This window comes from Aptenodytes forsteri, unplaced genomic scaffold (assembly GCF_000699145.1).
Source record: "Aptenodytes forsteri isolate BGI_AS27 unplaced genomic scaffold, ASM69914v1 Scaffold174, whole genome shotgun sequence".
Classification (NCBI taxonomy): Eukaryota; Metazoa; Chordata; class Aves; order Sphenisciformes; family Spheniscidae; genus Aptenodytes; species Aptenodytes forsteri.
This window is the reverse complement of record NW_008794603.1, coordinates 2571596-2593008: the sequence shown is the minus strand read 5'-3', so window position 1 is coordinate 2593008 and position 21413 is coordinate 2571596. Positions and strand designations below refer to the sequence as shown.

Here is a 21413-nt window from a genome sequence, read left to right as displayed (position 1 = left end):
CAGACAAATGTCAAAGGTGTGACAAAGTAGATGGAATTTTGTGTGTAGGAAATTTTGGTAAGTAAGGTAGAGCCGGGTTTCAGGGAGAGGGTTTGTGGGGAGTCTGGTTGAATATGACCTTCCCCTTCTGGCATTATTCAGCGATTGATTCAGTTCACTGAAACACTTTTTTTTTTTTTTTTTTTTTTTTTTTTTTTTTTTTTTTTTTTTTTTTTTTTAGGTTTTTAAGACATCAAAGTTTTTTACTATGTTGTATATCTTGTTGCATCTTAAATGTCAAGTTTATCCCAGGATGATGTGAATACTTGGTACATGCTGCCTGTCATAGTTGGTCATCAGGAACTAAACCACCATTGCTGAAACAGCTGATTTGGGTTGACAAGTGTTAATACAGAGACTCTTAAAGGGGTTGTATAGGGATCTATACATAAACCACCATCTCTAAATATAAGAAAAGAGTGATCTTTTTAGGCTTAATTTCTAAAAAACAAAGAACACCTCAAAAACTTACCTTACATTTCGGTCAATAGGATTGTTATATTTTGAAAAGCACAAAGCAAAGAATAGGTGATCTATGTGACAGCATTACAGATTCATCAAGGGAATAATATTTTGTTTTCTTTCTCTTAGCTGCTAAATGATATGAGGCACATGAAATCTCTCTTAAAATGAAAGATGAACTGTGGAATTTCTGTCTAATTACATTTTTAGTGAGATGTGGCCTCTCTCCTCAGAAAGCAATACATATTTTTTAATGTGTTTTTAGCTTGCATCCGCAATGTTGGTTTTCTCAAAACATCTGTTTGTTTCTCAACAGATATAAAAAATACATAAAAAATAAAAATGAGTGAACCAGACCATGGAACATTCTTTACAACTCACAGGATTAATGATGTAGGTATGTATGCTATCATGTTCAAATTTAATTGTTTTATCACAATCTACAATAAAAGTACTTATGAACTACTCTGTGCAATTAATAGCTGCATATGGAAGCTGCTACAGCATTCTGATCATAGAATCGGAATGGTTTGGGTTGGAAAGCACCTTCAAAGACCATCTAGTTCTAAGCCCCCTGCCATGGGCAGGGACACCTTTCACTAGGTCAGATTGCTCAAAGCCCCATCCAACCTGGCCTTGAACACTTCAGGGATGGGGCATCCACAGCTTCTCTGGGCAACCTGTTCCAGTGTCTCACCACCCTCATAGTGAAGAATTTCTTCCTTATATCCAATCTAAATCTGCCCTCTTTCAGTTTAAAACCGTTTCCCCTTGTCCTGTCACTACAGGCCCTGGTAAAAAGTCTTCCTGTGTCTTTCTTATAAGCCCCCTTTATATATTGAAAGGCTGCAATAAGGTCTCCCTGGAGCCTTCTCTTCTCCAGGCTGAACAAGCCCAACTCTCTCAGCCTTTCTTCACAGGAGAGGTGCTCCAGCCCTCTGACCATTTCCATGTCCTCCTCTGGACCTGCTCTGACAGGTCCGTGTCTGTCTTGTACTGGGGACCCCAGAGCTAGACACAGTACTCCAGGTGGGGTCTGACAAGAGCAGAGTAGAGAGGGAGAATCGCCTCCCTTGACCTGCTGGCCACACTTCTTTTCATGCAGCCCAGGATATGACTGGCTTTCTGGGCTGCAAGCACAGATTGCCGACTCGTGTCCAATTTTTCATCTACCAGGATTCCCAAGTTGTCCTCTGCAGGGCTGTCCTCAATCCATTCAACACCCAGTCTGTACTGATATTGGGGACTGCCCTGGTGGTTGACTTGAAAAAATCTTTCCACAATGAGGCATCATCTGGGGTCATGTTGTCAAACTTTCCGTAGGCATGTGACAAATGAAAATCCTTAGGGGAGACTTGAAGGAGGATCAAGAGATAGCTTTGCAGGATTTACCTTAACATTTTATATGGGACCCTTCTGCAAAACCATATGTCAGACATAATTGCTTCCAGCCACTATGTTTTTAATAGTGAATGGAAAAAAAATCTTTCTACTAATACCTAATGGCAAGTTTCACTACTAAAGGAACCTAAAAAAGAGATTGGCAAGAAAAGGCCCATTCCTTATCCCTATAAGCTTCCTATCTTACGTAAAGTAACTGAGGATCTGGGCGCTAAAGCTTTACGGTACTGGGGTAAAAGTTCAAGTATTTTCATTTACCATAATAATTGTATCTCAGGCTTTAGCAAGTATTTGTTATAGAAAATTGTGAAAAGGCATTTTAAAATCTAAAAGTTTAATAATTTATATTTTTACTCGTGTATATATTTGTGGGTGTATACATACATATAATCATATATAAAATTTATTTTCTTTGTAAAATATGATACATATCCAATACATTACCTATTAAATACAAAGTTTGCAACCTATATGCCAAGACCCTGATTTTGGAATTAATCTCACATAGATAGACCCTACTGACTTCAGAAAATTCAATAAAGATTAGTAGCAGAGATTCATAAGGTTCAGATATACAGGATAAAGGAAAAAGCATATTGAAAGCAAAGATAAAATTAAATTATTCAGGGTTAGTGGTTTGGAAACTGAACCTGTCTTTCACTCCTCATTCTTTTCTTAGATGTGAGGGACATTATTAAGTTGGTGAAGATGAGTTACCTGAGGAAGTACCTCAGGTGCCTACTTTCTCTTACATTAGTTCTATGTGTAGCTATGTATATTTATTTGTTTTATATAAAACTTTAAGAGTGTAGAAAATAACAGATTATGTTGCTAAATTAAACTTGGGACTTTCAGAGACAACTCTAAGGCTTCCAAACATTGCCACAAGTGGTTTTTTTTTTTGTTGTTGTTTAGAAACCCAACATAGTAACAACTTTTTTTTAATCTAGGTACCACCAAGTTTAACCTTTTTAAGTAAATGGATTCTCTCTGCTTATTCACTGTTCTCTGATACATTTTTTTTTTCTGTGGTTAGAACAGATTAAGACAACCCAGCCAAAGAAAAACAGTGCTTCTCCTTGTTGTATTATAGTATTCCTTGTTCTCTCCATCTATTCATTCAGTGGGATGGTTCGTTCTCCCTTCCTAGTTGTTTTCTGCACTGTATTTGTTATTGCTTCCTGTACATCAGTACACACTTTTACATTTCTAATCCTGGTTTTTCCATGCTTTTTGTTGTCAACCCTCTTCTCTCATTTTATATTGTGAGAAAGAAAAGGTGCAAAAAAGATTACATGGATTTGTTTTTTGGTCAAGTGTCTTATCCTTACTACAGTGTATTGAGGAATAAAGCTGGCATAGAGAAAGCAGGGTTTCAAAAGCCAGTGATGAGTGAGAGCTGTGAAACAGGGACAACAAACTGTAATTTATTGAGTAGTTTAAGGAGATGACAATGCTGATATAGGCCAAAGAAAACTGGTCAGGATATCACAATTTTGAGTGCCATACCCAGATAGGGTTCCTACCCCTGGATATCTGTACCACAATTCAGAACAAGTGGTGTGAGATCCGTGCTAGTGAAATGATTTAAGAATAACTTCCGATTCCTGATCGGAAGGAGGAGTGGCAAGGCTAACAGCTGACTGAAGCATGAGGACTTTGTCAATGCATGCATTGACATGCGTGTATGGTGCATGTAGAACGTTTCCAAAACCACTGACATTAGGTACTTAGAGGTCTCTGCAGCAGCTGCAACAGGTGCTGCAGGGATTCCTGATCGGAAGGAGGAGTGGCAAGGCAATCTAAATCTAAGAGATTTAGATCTTTATCTCCTCAGGAAGATGACAGTGTCCCACCTTTGTTCTGACGCTTACCTAGTATGCTATCCTGGAATTAATTGAGGATCTCTGATGCTGGAACTTCACACTACCATGCTTTTCAAAGGTATGGTGCTTGTGAATCTCATGACCAAGGAATTGTACTTAATGACTTCTAGCAGTAGTTAATGTCATTTAGTAGTACTAGTCACAGTTACTGATTCGTTTCTAAAGAATATGACAGGATGCATCTGCTAACTTATCTCCCAGGTGCTCCCAGGCATTTGCCTGCAGGGAGCCTGATTTAGAAATGTTACGGAATTGCTCTGAAGCTCCTGCCATACCCTGCTGCTTATGTGTGTGGACACTGATGTTACTGCCTGAAATGACTCCTAGCAGACTAGAAGTGATTGTAAGCCTTTGGGAGCAGTGATGAAGGAGTAATAGGCTTAGGAGGAAGAACTGAATGAGTGGCTTTTCAGAGGGTTTGGCGACTGAACTTTTGCTTTTTTGAACATGTAATGATGTTACAGAATCTCTGCTGGACAATGCTGTAAGCAATCTCAGAAAGAAGGGGGAAAAAAAAAATCTTCACGTAAAATCTTCCTAACTTAGGGATGAGAACTTTAAATTTGGATTGATCATAAAAGCCCACAGATGAACAAAGCTACCTAAAGGCCTAAAAAATGGGAGAAAGGAGATTATTCATACTAAGCTCATAGGAGGGATAAAATGGAAGAAATTAGTGGATCAAACTACTGAACATTTTTTGTGTAAGGTATATAGAGAATAAAAAAGTAGTCATAATACAAGATCAAAGCTATAACCTGGTTGGCATAACACTGATTTGGTAGAATCCTTCGCATGTTGAGAAGATTAGTGGAGAGGAAAGCAGGATTGACAAGCAGGAGGAAAGGAGAAAGCCTTCCTCTATGTAGGTGGTGTACCCTCTCAAGTTCAGAGAGTGGAAACAGCAAAGGGATTGCCTGTGGAAACTGTAGATGATGATTAGAGGGGAAGAAAGATGCAGTTCTGTTTTTATGGGAGTCTGGCGCAGACCAATAGACCAGGAAAATCTGTTGATTAATATTAGGCAGCTGTGTATCTGAGGTTACCTTGAGCATGCTTCTCTTTTTCTGCTCACAAATCTTTTTCAGACAGGATTTGCAGCCTTGGTTTTCTGGATTAGTTCTGATATGGCTGCTGGTCTTCTCAGTCCTTGCCTCACCCAGTTTTAAGTGTATACATAATATGCTTTGGATTAAAGTGACCATGAAATGGTGGAAGTTGTCATTCTTAAGAAGTTGGTGAAGGGGAAGAGAAATAAAGGTAATGTATTTTAGGAACATGAACATAAGCTCAAAGTAGGACTCCATGGTAAACTTGAGGTAACTGTTGTTTGGCGAATATGGCAATCCCTCAGTGAAACTGCTTAAAGGGATCATTGTAAGTTATCTTCACTGTGTGGTGAAAGACCAGCTTAGTTAAATCTTTATTGACTTCAAATGCTTTTTCAGCAAAACTCTTTCCTCTGGGTTTTGTTAGACAACAGTCTTTCAATACTGTCACGGTCTTTCAAATACTGATGATAGGACTGCAGAAAGTGGACATTATAATCCATCCTGCATGCAGCAGAAACCAAGTACGATGTTTTCCTTGCAATTTAGTGCCTTTCTCTTTATTAAGGAAGTACGTTGTTTTCCCAGGGGCCTAGAGAAGTTTAATAGAGAAATTATGCTGTTCTTATGGCTGGAGATTCAATGGAAAATGTAATTGCAACTCATTCTGTTTACATATAATCAGTAGTTTATACACCTTTTAGAAAAAAATTACTCCTATTGCTCAATCCATAGATTACAATAAATATTGAGGTAGTTTTCCAATTTGTGAAATAAGAATACATATATTGAAACTTATGTATTTCTGTATTAGAACTTCCTAAAATTCCAGTAAACCCAGTTTAAAATGAATTATTCTTGAAGTTCACATATAAAAAAACCTTTTAAAATAAACTCTTTGTAAACAGACAAATGGTTAATGTTTCTTATATAATTTCTACTAGCTTATGTTTGTTTCAAATTCTTATTCACCAACTAACAATCTCCTTGTTATGGAAACTTTTAATGTTTAAAATATACTGTTTCTAATCTCTGTCTATAATGCTTTCATTTTATGACTCACGCTTAAAATATTTCTCCAGAATTTGAAATGACTGTGTTTCATGTGATAACTAGAAAATCTGGTTGTTCCTATGAGAAATGGTCTTTGCAGCCAGAAGTATAAACCTGTTGGCTACAAACATCTGTATGAACTTGCTGCAGTAGAAAAAATGGCATCTGCAAAAATTCAATTAAAGGTATGATTTTTATATTATTTGTAATGTGAATGATTTTAAAATTCAGTGATCATGTTTCTTTTCACTGCCCCAAGGAATCTGAGAATGAATAGGGATAACAGATTGCTGTAACAGTATTCAGCAAAAGGGGGCAAAAGATGAGAGTTTATCACAGTGTTATTGTGAGTTGGATACGTTAATGTCAAAGTGTGGAATTTCTTTGAATCAGAGATGCAAAATATGTATGGATTCTGCCTCCCAAAAAGACAGGAAAAGTTTGTATTTGAGTGCTTTGAGGAAATTCATCCGGACTCATTACATAAACTACTCAAAATACTGGGGGTAATGAAGAACTTACAGGGATAAATGGGAAGGGGAGGTTGATCCAGAAAGGAAGAAAACAAAACAAAAAGATATGAAGTGAGGATTTCCAAAAGTCAAGCTGAGGTAGATATTGAAAAGAAAATTAAAAGGGTTTTATATCCATAAAATGTAAATGTAGAGCTAGACAGTTAGAAAGGTATAAATAGCTGCAGAATTGCCCAAATGGTAAATAAGAAGGTAGTCTATTTAATACTTGTAAAGTTTTATGAAAACTTTACCTCTACTTTTATTAAGAATGGTGATTTATAATGTGTGGACAAAGCAGGGTCACTAGCAGAACTGAAGAAGAAGCAAAAGTCGGGGCTGTCAAACTGGAAAGAAGACTAAGTACCAGATTTTCTCCATCCACTAATGCAATTTCACGTACTCTTTTTTTCTGTAAGTCTGATCTTAGAGACATTTAATAAATCCATGCAACAGTGGATGGTACCATATAAGTTGAAAATAGCAAAGCAATTTTCTATATTAAGAAAGGAGATACAATTTTGGAAGCATTTTTGGCAATGATACACCCAAAGTCTTCAATGATGTGCAAGGTAATTAGAGTACAAGGTGAAGAGAAGAATTTGTAAACCCAAGAAAGAACACGGAAAGTGGGGACCAGTCTCTAAATATGGGGGAGGACAGGGTGAACACTGGTAGCTCTCCAGCCAGCCTCATTTCATCCTTTACATTAGGTATATACCAAACTTCATGAGAGAGTTTTACCTTTGTAGAAGGACCAAATATTAGAGAAAATGTAAAGGGAGAACTGGAAAGATTAAGGTATAGCTCAGACGTAGTTTACTCTACAATACTGCATACCTTCATCATTATAGTACACCCCCCCACCATCCCCCTGGAATAATAAAGGAAAAAGCCCTCATAAGAAAACCCAAAGGAGTTAAAATTTTCAAGTATTTTGAGTAATGGTATTGATTATACTTACTGATGTTAATACAAGTCTATGTCACAGGTAAATGAAATTTGACAACTTGATACTAGAACTAACTGCAGATAAACCACTCATGTATGAATCTGTTCCAATTTGCTTAGCTTTAGACTACCTTTAGGCAAGCAAATGCAAGAATGCAGATTGGCTTTTGTTCTTTTCTTTTGCCAGAAACCTAAGCAGGACTTCAGAGCATCATTGTATTCTCTTTCTTATTCCTGTCCTTCAAAAAATTTCCCCATCTTTATTTTAACATAATACTAAAATCAATAATGTATATCACTGCTTTGAAAAGAGACTTTGTAAAAATGAAATTCTATTCTTACAAAGCTTTATTGGTTTTACACTTGCAGGAATGAAAATATACTTTTTCCACAACATCAAGGAAGATTTTACTTTAAACACACAGGATGCTAGCCTGCCAGTCATGATGTCTCTTCTTTGGGTCACATTCCAAAGCAGAGCTGTTGTATGAGATCTATTTAATGTCATGTCAACTCTCAGGTGCCTTCTTTATCTGGAACGCAGTTTACCTTTGCCATTGATGTAGCCAGCAGATTTGTATTTAGCCTGGTTTACTAGCTTAGGTTCAGTGCTGCACAAACACAGCTCTTCTGCCTCCAGAGGTACATCTCTTTGAGAAACAGTTTAGCTTTCACATGACATGGCAACTAAACTCTTAGGTCCTGTTGGACCTCAGTGTGGAGCCGTTCATGTGCCTTTGTGGCACGCTTCTGGACCTTTTTTTCAGCACTTCTGGACCTGGGCTGGCTGCTGATACTTGGTTGCATTGCAGGTTCCAGTAAGATTGACCAGCTGCTGTGTGACAGCATGCAATTAGCAATCAGACTAGGTAGCGTGAGTTCTGAGATCTACAGTATTGGGCAAATCATAGAGTTGCTAGAACCAGTCTGGTTGAATTGAGGTAGCTTTTAAAAGATGATGTGCTTGAGTGTCTTTGTATCTTGCTTCCCAGTGTGTCCTCTATGAATATGTATCACCTGGCTTGTCAGTCTTGGTTACATACAACATTGGAGAGCTGATGAATTTTTTTTTTTTGTGCCATTCTGAGGGAGTGGTTTTGATTGCTTCCAACATTACCTACAAACCAACAGGGAAAACATGGAATATTTTTGTGAACAAGCTCCTTAAACAGCAAACCCAAATGTATGAGAAGACTGCGGCTCATCTTAGTTCTCATCCAGCTGTACACTAAATAGTTTGTTCCTGATTTTGCAGTGGGCAGCAAATAACGTATTTTAATCTCAACACGTTTGTCTTGAGAAAAGAAATTCTTTGAAACCTATTGATGAGTTTAGGTCTTTTCCATACAGCTTATCATCATGCTGTGGCTGTTAAGCCACAACAGAATTTGTAGTGTTGCACTTCTTGTTTTTAATGGGACAGACAAGATGTGGATGTTCTTTTACACTGGATTGTGCAGAAGTACTTGTATATTGCAACAAGTTGGGGCAGGGTTGGAGGGTGGAGGTGGTTACGAATAAGCAGGTTTTGGTTTTAGCTGTGGATGTCCAGAAACATTCTTTGGATTTCTGTTTTTAAGAGCTTCTCTTTACAAAATTGTGCTTTCTTTGAAGGAGAGTCTGTGTCAAACTGCCAGAAATGCAGATGTCCAAGAAGTCTCCAACCTCTCTGGAGCATGTGTTACTGGCTCTGTATGTTTTCCTTTCAAGTTGTGTGGATATAGTGTAAAATGTTGATCCAGAAACACTGTAGAGTGATAACTCCTTGTGAGAGTGAAACTGCTTTCAGTGTATAACTGTTTCACTGATGAGTGTTACATGATTTTAAAAAAAAAAAAAAAATCAAATTCACAGAAAGAAGTAATTTCTGAAGAAATTGACACTGATACACATTCAGCTGAAATAGTTCCTTTAGGCTGAGAAACAAAATAGAAGAGGAAAAAAATTATCAATATGAAACAGACCCCTTCAGCAGTAATGTTATTTGAATGCTTTTTCAGAAAACTGCAAATCCAGCATAAGGATAATACAGTTTTGTATGATTAATCTGTGCTAACATGGCAATTTATTGTCTCTCCAGTCCTTGGCCATTCCTCTGAACAGTTGCAATTTTGTGGATGGCCTTTGGAATGAAAGGCTATGCTGAAGAGTATAGAAACTATGCAAAATGCAGTGACTAAAGTTTTCTTGTGTAGATGACTAAGCGACCTGATCATCTGATGTCTTTGGCATGTATAAAATACAATTCAGAGTCTTCATTCAGACAGGATTGCAGAGGTCAAAGGGAAATTTGCTGAAGAAATATGGGATTATGATAAAGTTCTTTAAAAAAAAAAATATCCTTTATATTCATGTCTAAAACATATTTAGAAGTTATTTGAACAGAAGTTACTAAATGAAATATATTGGTTAGCAACATAACCATATACTTTTTTTTGTTCTGATGCTGTTTCTTAAATCTTAGTAAATTGAATATATACAGTACCAACAAGCATAATTTACTAGTTCACACTACTATCCTGAAGGCCTTGCAAGAAAAAAGGGGGTTGCTCATGCTCCCCTCTTTGTGTTTAAAATAGAAAAGGGTGACAGTGAATGAGAGAAAAATACATACATTCTTTATAGTTTTGCTTCCTTTAATGCATGTAAGTATAATGTGTCAAAAGCTCTGGCAGATATTCATGGATTGGCAGTACAAAATTCTACTGAATTCATTCAAGCTTGAAACTAATTTTTCATCATCTGTCTTTTGGTATTTCACCTTTTCAAGTGTTTTCCAACTGAGTAGGTAGTAAAATATATATGCTGAAAGCTCCACAGAGAATAGAATGTGTTCCCACCTACGACTTTTTTGTTGCTGATTCAGGGTATCCAAATCTTGAAGTGCTGGGTTACTCCTCCACTGAGGTAGAACCAAAGAAGCAAATGGTAAATCATTTGTTGACCATTTAAGAAAGAAAATACAGCACATACAGAAAATGTTGCCAATATTGCAGCAGTTATACATAAATGTCATTGCTGTTGCTATAAAATAATTTCAAGAGCATATTAAGCTTTACATACAGATCTACTTCAACTTTTGTTTCACTTTAGTTTTAGAATTGATTTGAAGATGTATGTATTTTCAAATTACTTTATAGTATTCTGTTTGCTGAAGTCTGGTTTTCAGCACCTAATGGTAACAAGAGGAAGCTATAAGTAACTTTTTAAACGTGAAAATATGTAAGCAATAAAAATAAGGAGACATTATCTTTGACTCAAAAGCATTGTAACATACTGATTGAAAGCATAAAACAGGTGTTTTCACTCTCTTATAGTACAGTCACATATGCAGCTTCCTAGAAACACCTCGTTTCTCATTCACAGTCAGATAATCTCTCCATAGCACCTATTGCAATTTTTAACCTGAATAATGTCACTAGAGCATGTTTGCTGCAAAAGCACAATGGATTAACCACATTCTAGTAGTGGTTCTTCCTTACGTGACTATCTAGAAACCTGGTATATTCAACCAGATATATTAAACACAGATTCATTTGAGAGGTGTAAATGTTACTAGTTTCAAAATTTTAGGTATTTTGTTTTAAAGTAAGGTTTTAGCTTTGTTGGTGGGTGAATGAGAGGCTGTGATTCGAGAAGTGATGGGATTCTTGCTTACCTGTGCATGAGTGCTGCAAAGAAAGGTTCTACAACTTTCCTCTTTGAGAAGCCTGCTGGTATCACCTGCCTGGTGGAGGGGACGGAGAACACGCCTGTAGGGGGTTTTGCTCTTTGTATTCTTATGCATGTGAACGCAGAGGGGGTAATGTGTGGTTTTGTCCAGCTTTCACCAGGCAGGAAAGTTGACTAAGCATTTTAAACAGAGGAGATTACTTCCACCTGAGCCAAGTGGAAAACCAGCATTTTTGACTCAGAACATCATTTCTTTCCTGAACTAGATGTGGAGTGAGATCTTTATTCATTTCTCCCTGTTATGAACTAGGACAAGAGTTTCCAAATTTTTTTTCTTGTCTTGTTACCATTCTGCAGTAGAATAATGTATCTGCATGAAGGAAGGTCTGGGGAGGAAAAAAAAAAGGTGGGTGTGTGTGAATTGTGGGAGCCTCTGGAATCAGAAGGGGTTTTGCAACTAGAAGTTGGCTGGGGCAGGGATGAAGTCAGGTGTTATGGAGGAAGGCGGTGGCAAGGTGGCAAAAAGAGAAGGAGCAGGAAAGGAGCCAGTTCTGAACTGAAATGCTGCTTTGTCCTGAGTATCCACTGAGAGGCCAGAAGACAGTCATGATGGCAGGAGGATCAGAGAAAACTGACTTGTCTCAGGGGCTTCTGGCAGCCACAGACGACTTCTGATCCTTTTTCCTTCACTGTTGGTTGGTCAGAGTCATCTGGCTACCACTTCAACAGCCTTTCCCTGACGGCTTTTCCTCTAGTTTAAGCAGTAACTCCAGCTATCTCAAAAGCATGTATTTCTATTTTATTTGAAGTTGGAAGCAATATTTTTGTGAAGCCCTCAGACAGTTTCAGAGCCTCTTTAATTGGACAGATTTTGAAAAAGCACTTTTTTTTTGTAATCAATTTTTGAAATTCTTTTTCTTGAAAGATACACTTTCACTCTTTCTTCTTCCCACCTATAAGAATGTGTATTTTTCTTTCTCCTGCTCATCTTCCCCCCGTTCACCTCCTGGGAAATAGGGATGGGAAAGAAAAGGAGAAAAAGGTAAAGAAGAAAATGGACTGCCTTTTTTTTTTTTCTTTCACTTTCTCCTCTCATTTAATTGTGATTCGAAATGGAATAAATTTTTTTCATGAAAACTGGTTACATTTGAACCCGTTGTTCTTTAGAAAAACACAGTTTTGAAAAAAGCTTTTAGGTTCACCATTCTGTAGTTAAAAGTTTCCATATGAAGGCATTTGATAAAGCTATTGAACAGATTCAAAATACTTACAAGCTTTAATTTTTCCTGCAGATTAAAAAAATAGAGCAAGTTTCAAAAATTAACAAAGAGCAAATGCTGCTGAAACAGCATCGGCAAGTGTGGTGGCAAGAGCATGAAAGACTGAGTGAGAACAGGTAAGAGCTGAGGAATCTTAATTAGCCATTGTTAAAGAAATATTTCAGTAGACAGAGATTCTGGTGTGGCATACTTGATTCAAGGGACATTCAGAGGAAAAGATTAAAATACCTGGACTGAAGATAATTTTTTGTGCAGGACATGAGAGTTTGTGATCTACATTGAAAGGGGTCTGTAGACATGAAGAGAACACATAAAGGGAGGGCAGAATAGAGTGGATGTTGTTCTGCATGTACCTCTCAATGATGATCTCATAGCTGTTTAGTTTGACCTATCAACATGTATTGAAGAGCATACTGAAGAGCATGTATTTCATAGAATCATAGAATGGTTTGGGTTGGAAGGGACCTTTAAAGGTCATGTAGTCCAACCCCCCTGCCGCGGGCAGGGACATCTTCAACTAGATCAGGTCGCTCAGAGCCCCGTCCGACCTGACCTTGAATGTTTCCAGGGATGGGGCATCCACCACGTCTCTGGGCAACCTGTTCCAGTGTTTCACCACCCTCAGCGTAAACGATTTCTTCCTTATATCTAGTCTAAATCTACTCCCCTTTAGTTTAAAGCCATTTGTCAGAGTATCAGAAGTTTTCAGATATTTTTTAATTCCTTCAGAGTTTGTCTCTAGATGTGCATATTGAGTTCACACTTATAACAGGGAACATTAATATTGTTGTTGTCCATTAGCTTGCATATTGTATATACAGCAGATCAATGAGAGCACTTTTTGCTCAGAGGAGGGTGGCTTCTATACCACCTTCATGTCCAAGTTCTGCACTTCATACCTTCCCAGGCAAAGAATCCCCCTTTTTTACTTAATTGTTAGAGTGTTTGAGGTTTATCATTCTTAACTTAATGAATAAGAAATTAAAGCTTCTGTAAAACTCATATTCATACCTTCCAGGCAAAAAGCAGAAGCAGAAATAAAGACTTTTCTTAATGAAGAAAGCCATAAGCACAACTTTTTTTTGGATATGAGGGGCTTGGGTAAGAATTTTTTATTCATTTCTTGATTATTTATTATAGTCAAAATTATCTTGATTATTTCTTTGAGTTTTTAAATCACTGTCTTGACAGGTTTAGATTTAGAAAGCACAGCGCTGTGTAATATTTTGTGTGTTTGAGAAAGCTTTATGATTCATTTGGATATAGAGCATAAATTATCAAAGGAGCGGAATACATACCAAACAAATACTGTAGTTCCTATCTGGCAACTAAAAGAGAATTTGAAATTCAGGCTATCTGAAATGCAGTGTTACCTCTCAGAAGACTCTTGTCTGAAATCTAAGCTCAATCCAGCTGAGATGTTACAGCAGGTTGGTATTTTAACTTAATTATTACAATTTATTATCACCGTATTTTTAGCATTTTCATTTTTTTTATGTAATACTTCGAGAATATAATTCGCATTCAGAGTATCCAGTAACCTCTGTACTTGCCGTAGTGTAAATCTGCTTCACTAAAATCTGTAAAAGCCTAGCAGTGTAGAACTGGAAATCAGGCTCTTTGTTTCTAAATAAAAGCTTTCTTATTATAACAAGATAAAGAAGTAACAGTAACATATTTCATGAAATAGATCAAATTTGTGAAGAAGCAACAGAAGGCAATTTTGGAATTCCTTATCCTTGAAAGTCTAGCTTTGGAAAGAGAGCTTGAAGACTATAAAACAAAAGTAAGCTTTTCCTTGTACATTTAATTAGCGATTTTTTGAGAGAGAAAATATAATGCAGAGTAGTCTGCTGAGTAGCATTTTTTCATCATGGGCATTAGCACATTCTTTTGAAGAGGAAAATGGACTTTTCCTTGAAGTTCCTTCAGCACTACTGTCTTTGGAATGCCCCTACCCTGATTTGAAGACCTTAGTTACCAATGAATACCAAAAGCTTGCAAGTGGGTACTGGTCTAAGCTTCAAGAGATTGATCAACAGTTAAAAGTTTTATATAGGTAATGACAGCTGTTTCTGGATTTCTTTTGTTGGGTGTAAAATAAATATAATATATTTTGTAATCTATAGATCCTGTAGTTGGCTTTACCATTAGAGTTGGTTCTATTTTACGCAGGGCATAGAACAGTTGATGTACTGCCCAGCTCTCTGGGGTTAAATAGTCAGTAACTGTTTGCACAGCTGAGAGAATTGAGGCAGTCCTTTCAAAAGCTCTCATCTGAAATAATAAGCAAAATGTTTTGTGGATTAAAGAACCAACAATCTGGTGTGCATCAAACGTCTTCACATGCTTTTGTATGAATAGAAATGATTCTTTCTGTATGGTGATTACACTATCAAATTTATGCCAGAAAAGTACAGTCTTTCTGAGAGAGATCTAGAATGTATTTATCTGTAAAGCAGATAAATAGGTCCAATCTTTTCACAAATTTTGGATCACTGCAGTAATTCCCATCACAAAGAAATGTAAAAAAAGTATGTAGCTCTGATTCAGAATAACTGAAAGGAGGAGAGATTTTTCTGTAAACAAAGTTTATAGAAAGAACATAAATATTCACAATGATCTAGAAATGTAACGTACCTATATATTAATAATATAAAGCTTAGCTTTTCTACTGAGGCTAACTTGAGTCCAGGAGATACGGAGTTGCAGATATTGGACCAGCCTTGACTTCTTTTTGCCATCTACTGATATTCCTCTGGCTTAGAATGGCATCAGGTTTCAAGAAGACTGAGAATAGGAAGGTCCGTGGAATTGTTTGAAGCCTGGGCAGAAGAAAGTGGAGAGAGCAGGAAAGTCCCTAAGTTTCTTTGGTAAAACAATCACACGTTGCTTCTAAATCTCCTTCTTTTTCTATATACACCTACAGTGCAGCACTTAAATCTTCTGCCACTGCTGCTGAATTAGTTTGGGGGTGCTGAAACAGGTTTAAGATGTTGGATCCCATAGAAAGTGATGTTATAGTCTACTTATCTTTTGTATAATTTGTACAGGTATTCTGTAGGTGGTTCTTCTGTTACCTGAAACCTGTATATCGTTACTGTAATGTCCTAGCTATTATAATATGATACTTATTAAAAATTTTTCTGATCTTTCCTATATTTATACCATTTATTAAGCAGCAAGTGGCAAATTTACAGCAGTTCCTTTGCTACAGTTGCTCTTATGGAAGAAGTTTTAACAACCTTTATGAGAAAATCTGTGACAAATACTGAATTATTAAATATGTACAAAGTCTTTCTAGTGGTTTTAATTAAAATTGTGTTAAAGTTTATGATCAACACAATTTTGGTGAAAATTAATAAATTTAAATCCCTTGATCCGCACAGCATGTGTGCTACTGAATAATAGACAAACATCAATGTAGACAACAGAATCTATGAAAATGGTTGAAAAAATCTACCATGGTATTTTCATTGATCACGTCAGGTTTGAATTTAGGTCTTGAGCTAGCTAATTTTGCACTGATAATCAAGTATCATCAAGACCATCTTGGTCTTTTTTTTGTTTGCCTTCTGGCCTCCAAATCTTTAATGTATTGCTCATTTACGTTTCTATGATTTTATCCACAACAATGTTAAAAATGTGTTTTCAATAAAAAAAGCAAGACTTTGTTCTTGTAGAATTGCTTACTTCCAAGATCCGGGTTTTATAAAAGACACAACATTCTTTGTCGCTTCTTGCATTTATATTGGCTAATTTGCATGAAAATATTTTACGAGTTGCAAAGATACAGCCTTGTGATTTAAGTATTCTATAATTCATCAAGCTAACTTTGATCCAACTAACACAGAAAATACTGTCAAAAATTGAGTGACAGATTTTTGACCTTGATATGTATCCATGTAGTCTACTGATTAATGCAGCCTTAATGAAGCCTTTGCAATTAACTGTCATTGCTCTATACTCAGATACCAAGCATTCCCCTGCAATATATTTTTTTTTCTCATTTTTGTAATTTGAGAAGTTACTCAGTAGAACAATAGGACTATATGAGAACATGATAACTTAGTTCATCTGAGGATTACTTCTTTGTCGTTCTTCCTCTCCCATCATATGCTTGAATGTACAGTAAAGAAACCTTAAGTTAATACTAGTCTTCCAGCGTTACACATCTCATTGTTTAACTGTTCAGACTGTCTGGAACAGAAAATTTGGAAAATGTGTGTAGAATTTCCAAAGAAGAAAAATCAGAATAAGATAATATTCTGGTCTGCTATATTCTTTGTGTGCTTTTCAGTCCTACTAGAATGCACATTACAGTGTTTATTGCTTTTAGAAACTGAAGAAGAATTTGGTTTTTTCAAGCATAATATAGGATTATAATGTTTTATAATCTAAATTCACTACTTTTACTGCTGCTAAAACACAAATTTTTGTGTTTGGGAAATACTCAAGTCCTGAGTTATCCTACAAATTGTGGACTTGGAACTGATGTGTTTGTTACAGCTGATGATTCTCTAAGCACTATTATATTTTTGCCACAATTTCCAAGGATGTCTGAATTATTTAAATAACTGAAGGATGAATGGAGTATTGCATATTCAGCACTGTATCCTCTGCAGCATCCTTTCAAATGAATGGGATATTAGGATTAAGTCAAGTAAATTTAGTTCCTCTTTTCAGGCCTATTACCAGGATGTTTCTGGTACAGCAGTCGGCAATGACATAATTAATAGTCAGGGAGGTTCACATCTCACTTGGTGGTATTGTTGCAGTCTCTGTGTCTGCAGATTCAACAAGACAGCAGTGCATCAAGTATACATTGCTATTGCAAAGGACATGTGGGGATTATAGGGTGGAGAGGGTAGTTTTCCTTCTGAATTGTTTATATTCTTTAGAATGTGTGAAGCCAGGGATTAATGCTGGGTAAATCTGTTTCAAAGGAGACAGCTGCTTCAGGGTTGTTGAATATAAGACAATTGCTGTGTTTCAGTTCTGAAACAAAATGTACTGATTTCTAGTAGAATGATACCTACAAGAAAAGCAAGAACTACCTTTAAAATTTGGGTCAAGCATTCAGCCTTGTAAAAGTGTGTCAGTATCTTGACACTGAAGAAGCCTGATATTAGCTTAAATATTAATATAAAATGTGTTGGCACTTTTCAAACTCATTTTAGATGAGGTCTTCCTTTCTGGAATTTTACAAAAGTTTAAGTGAGGAGATATCTTAAATTCAATCAGGCAGGATATTTTGAAATTCTCCATGCATTTAATGGTTATGAATACACTGGGCTGGATCATGCTGCTGCTTTTTTTTTTTTTTTTTTTTTTTTTTTTCCTATTTGTCTATGAACAGCTGACAAAATCTCAGCACAGCTGACAAATTTTGGCACAGCTGACAAACCAAGGCATTGGCAGTCAGTTTGTCCCTGCTTACAATAAACTACTTGTAGCTCTAGCTATAGCTGATTTGCTCCCCAGAGTATCTGCCACAAACCTTAATCTCTCCGTCTTGTTCCTGAGTAGTGCAGAGATTCATTGTTAGCTGGCCATTAGAGGAGTATTAGTCGGAGGGATATGTGAGATATAGGAGGCAGAAATTGATGCAGCAGCTGGTGCATCTGCCCTTGTGTGCTGAAGGCAGAGGAGATCACCAGACTGGCCTTCAGACCACAGAATCTGTGGTTTTCCCTGCTCTCAAGTTCATGGTGTAATGTTCCCTGACCAAGATGTATCTTACTCTGCCTTACTCTTCTTATAGACAGAAGACCTGTATTTGTTCAGAAACCTGTATGGTCAGAAACATCTGAGGTAGATTGTTACAAAAGAGAATCTCAGCTCTTAGAACTGTCTCATTACTGTCACTAAAATAATGTGTTCCAAATGGCACCATACCAAGGTGTATCAGGACTCACAGAAGAGGATTACTGATTTCTTTAAGAAATTACAAGTGGTAATTCAAAATCCAACCCATAAACTAGTAAACACTCTCTTAGTGTGGCTGGTACTCCCTCTGAGTAAAGGCTAGCAGGGTTTTATGGTGGTTTTTTTAATAAATAAAATACTGGGTCTGGAAAGACAAGAATGCTAGTTGTTAAGGAAAAAAAATATTTTTGTACTCACTCAGTTCAGCATCAGTAGGAGCAGTTGCAGTGAAAGAGATTTAAATCATAGCAAAGAATAATTAATTATGACACAGAGATTCTAAAATTAATAAATGAACTGATGTCATAGAAAAGCTCCCTCTAGAGAAAAGGGAGGAGTTTAAAACGTTAATTTCTGAGGATCAGTTGCAAGATGTTTTTCTTAGAGGCAGTAAATGTTGCAGAAATAGCACACCTTTCCAATACCACCTCTGTGTCAAAGCTCAGGGACTCTTGTCTTTGGAGAACTGTGCCTGCTGTTCAAGACCTGCAGCTTGAAGGTTATAAGATATTACTGCAACCGTTCCCTCTCTGAAGGATTCCTTAGCCCCGTTTCACTTTCTGGGGCACTATTTCTTCTTTAGACTTAGCGTATGAAAAAACCTCAGCTCAGATGTCTATATTCATTGTCTGTCATGGGAAATTTAAGCAGTCACCTATAAAGAAACACTTTCATTGCTATTCTGCTTTTGCTAATGTAATTTCAGTTTTTATGTTGTCTCTAACATTTGCTTGGTAGTTGTCAGTTGCTGCAAATAAACTTTTTACAGGAGCTAGATCATTTCTCTCCCCTGTTTCGAAGCCACCTCCATTTCTTTTTCACGATGGCTGGATTTAATAGCAAACAGCTGGGTGCTAGAAATAGTTTGTCAGATATTTCACACAATTTATGAGAAAGGAAAATAGGTGGAAAGTGTGAATAATATATATCTAACTCATGTAAGCTTGTAGAGGGGAAGTTGTGTCCTTCCACAACTTTATCAATTTTAGCCTACTAATGAGTCTCCAAGTCAGGATTATTACTATAGTATTCCTAGTCCTAAATCTGTATCTGCACAAGTGGTGGGGAGCTTTTGTGTATGAGCTTGCACTGCTGTACTGTGATACATCCCCACACAGCAAGTGTTTGAAGTCTTGTGTAAACAGGGAAGTCAATGGGCTAAAAGATAAGGTATGACTTAGTGATACTTTATATACCCCACTCACCGCCTCTGGGAGTGCTAACTGCGAGTTGGCTGGTTGGTGTTCTTTTCCTGAGAAGTTAGGTTGCTGTTGAGTTTTGTTTTTTAATGGCTACGTTTTATGAATTATTCTAGAGCTGTCAACAAATGCAGATTGTGGACCTTTCTTTTGCATGGAAAAGCAAAGACTAAAGTGTCAGCGTAAGCTCTTTGTCCTGTGATGTGATACTGCTACCTGTGGACACTTTAGTCTTTCTTAAAGTTAATTTTCTATGTGTTGCTTTCATTTTACTCCATTGGTAAACAGATAAGCTACTCAAAAGCACTACCACAGAGGGTCAGGTAAGAATTAGTGCTTCATATTTTCCCCTAAAAAACTCTTTTGTGACTGAAATCTCTCTGTATACAATACAAACATTATTACTGCAGAGCTCTCCGTTTTGATGTGTTTGTAGCACTGATGGCCACAATAATGTTATTGGAGTTTACTGCAGGAGGTAGGATGTGATTTCTCCTTACCTGGCCATCTTCATTGTGATGCTGTCTGCATAAAAGACAGGAGTAATTTTTAACATTTATTCAAAGAAAAACAAAATACAGAAGCAGTACACTTAGAGTGCAAGAAACAAGGTGTTCATTACTAGGGAATAGTAATTTTAATGTTTCGTCATACTTGGTTATCATCAAGTTGCCACCATTCTGATCCTGGAATAATGACTGTGGGCTGAAAATGTTACAGTAAGCTAAGAATCATTTTTGTTTCATGAAAGTCAGAGGATGAAGAATTGAAGTGGGGAGGAAAGAACCTCTGATCACTAGCTGTCTCCGGAAAGATGGGTGAAGGTTAAATCCCTCTTAAGACCATAAGAGTAAAAATAAAGCCCATTAGTCTGCCTGAAGAAAATGATAAAATAAATGTCTTTAGGTAGGTGAAGATACGTGGACCTCTGTCCAAATTTGTGCCAACTTCACAGCAAAGCATGCAACAGCAGAAAGTGCCAGTAGAGAGGAAAAAAGGTGAAATCCATGTCATCAAGAGATTGGGTTCCCTTGCCTGACAGGATATTACTTTGAAAACAGTTTGTTGAAATGGGATATTTGCATCTTTGCATTCTTGAGATATGTCTGTAGATGAAGCTTTCCATTTCTTAAAACTAACAGGTCTAGGGATATTTTTCTTGTTTCCTCCTTTGGTGTCCCAGAATATTGTACAACGGTGATAATACACTGTGGTTTTACTGTGCAATGTTTTTTTAAAGAAAAGTTGTGTTAAACTGGATTACATAAAATTTTTTTAATACTTATGTTCACTGTTCTCTCTTTAGAGATAATGCTAGATCGTATTATAAAATCTAGTTTAATATTAATTACATATGAGCATCTCACAAAAAATCCTGTTTTCTGATTACCTGATATTTCTGCCTACATAAGGATAAAGTTGTTCTAACATCTTACTGAATGCAGTGCTATTAAATACCAAGACACCACTGTTGGCTCAGGAAGTCCAAGAGCTGCAAACAGTTGGAGACTGCAAGAATTTGGTGGGGTGTAGAGTCATATGATTGCCTTCTTTTATTTTTCCCTAGGCTTTTAGTCACTTTGAAAACAGGTCACTGGGATACAGAGACCTTTTGGTCTGACTCGGTGTTGCTGCTTGTACATTAATGCTGACAATAAAAGCCTGACGTTAATCCCTTCAAGGCCAAGAGTTCAGACTGAGGGTAAAATCTAATCTACTAAATCCAAACCTGTGGTACTCTGTTTTAGTTTTACGTTACTATGGGCCCCTCACTGCAGGAGAGACATTGAGGTGCTGGAGCATGTCCAAAGAGGGGCAATGAAGCTGGTGAAGGGTCTAGAGCACAAGTCTTATGAGGAGTGGCTGAGGGAACTGGGGTTGTTTAGCCTGGAGAAAAGGAGGCTGAGGGGAGACCTCATCGCTCTCTACAACTACCTGAAAGGAGGTTGTAGCGAGGTGGGTGTCGGTCTCTTCTCCCAAG

At 37.0% G+C, this 21413-nt stretch overlaps 1 protein-coding gene across 1 annotated transcript in view; it reads left to right on the top strand.

Annotated features, from left to right (window-relative positions):
* The first annotated feature begins 843 nt into the window (after nucleotides 1-843).
* The window catches only part of CCDC148 (coiled-coil domain containing 148), a 62923-nt gene continuing 42353 nt past the window's right edge, over nucleotides 844-21413 (top strand). The window contains 7 exon segments of the mRNA XM_009273181.1: nucleotides 844-898; nucleotides 5954-6075; nucleotides 12318-12421; nucleotides 13324-13406; nucleotides 13572-13735; nucleotides 13996-14090; nucleotides 14182-14364. Coding sequence (XP_009271456.1) covers nucleotides 844-898; nucleotides 5954-6075; nucleotides 12318-12421; nucleotides 13324-13406; nucleotides 13572-13735; nucleotides 13996-14090; nucleotides 14182-14364 — 806 coding nt within the window.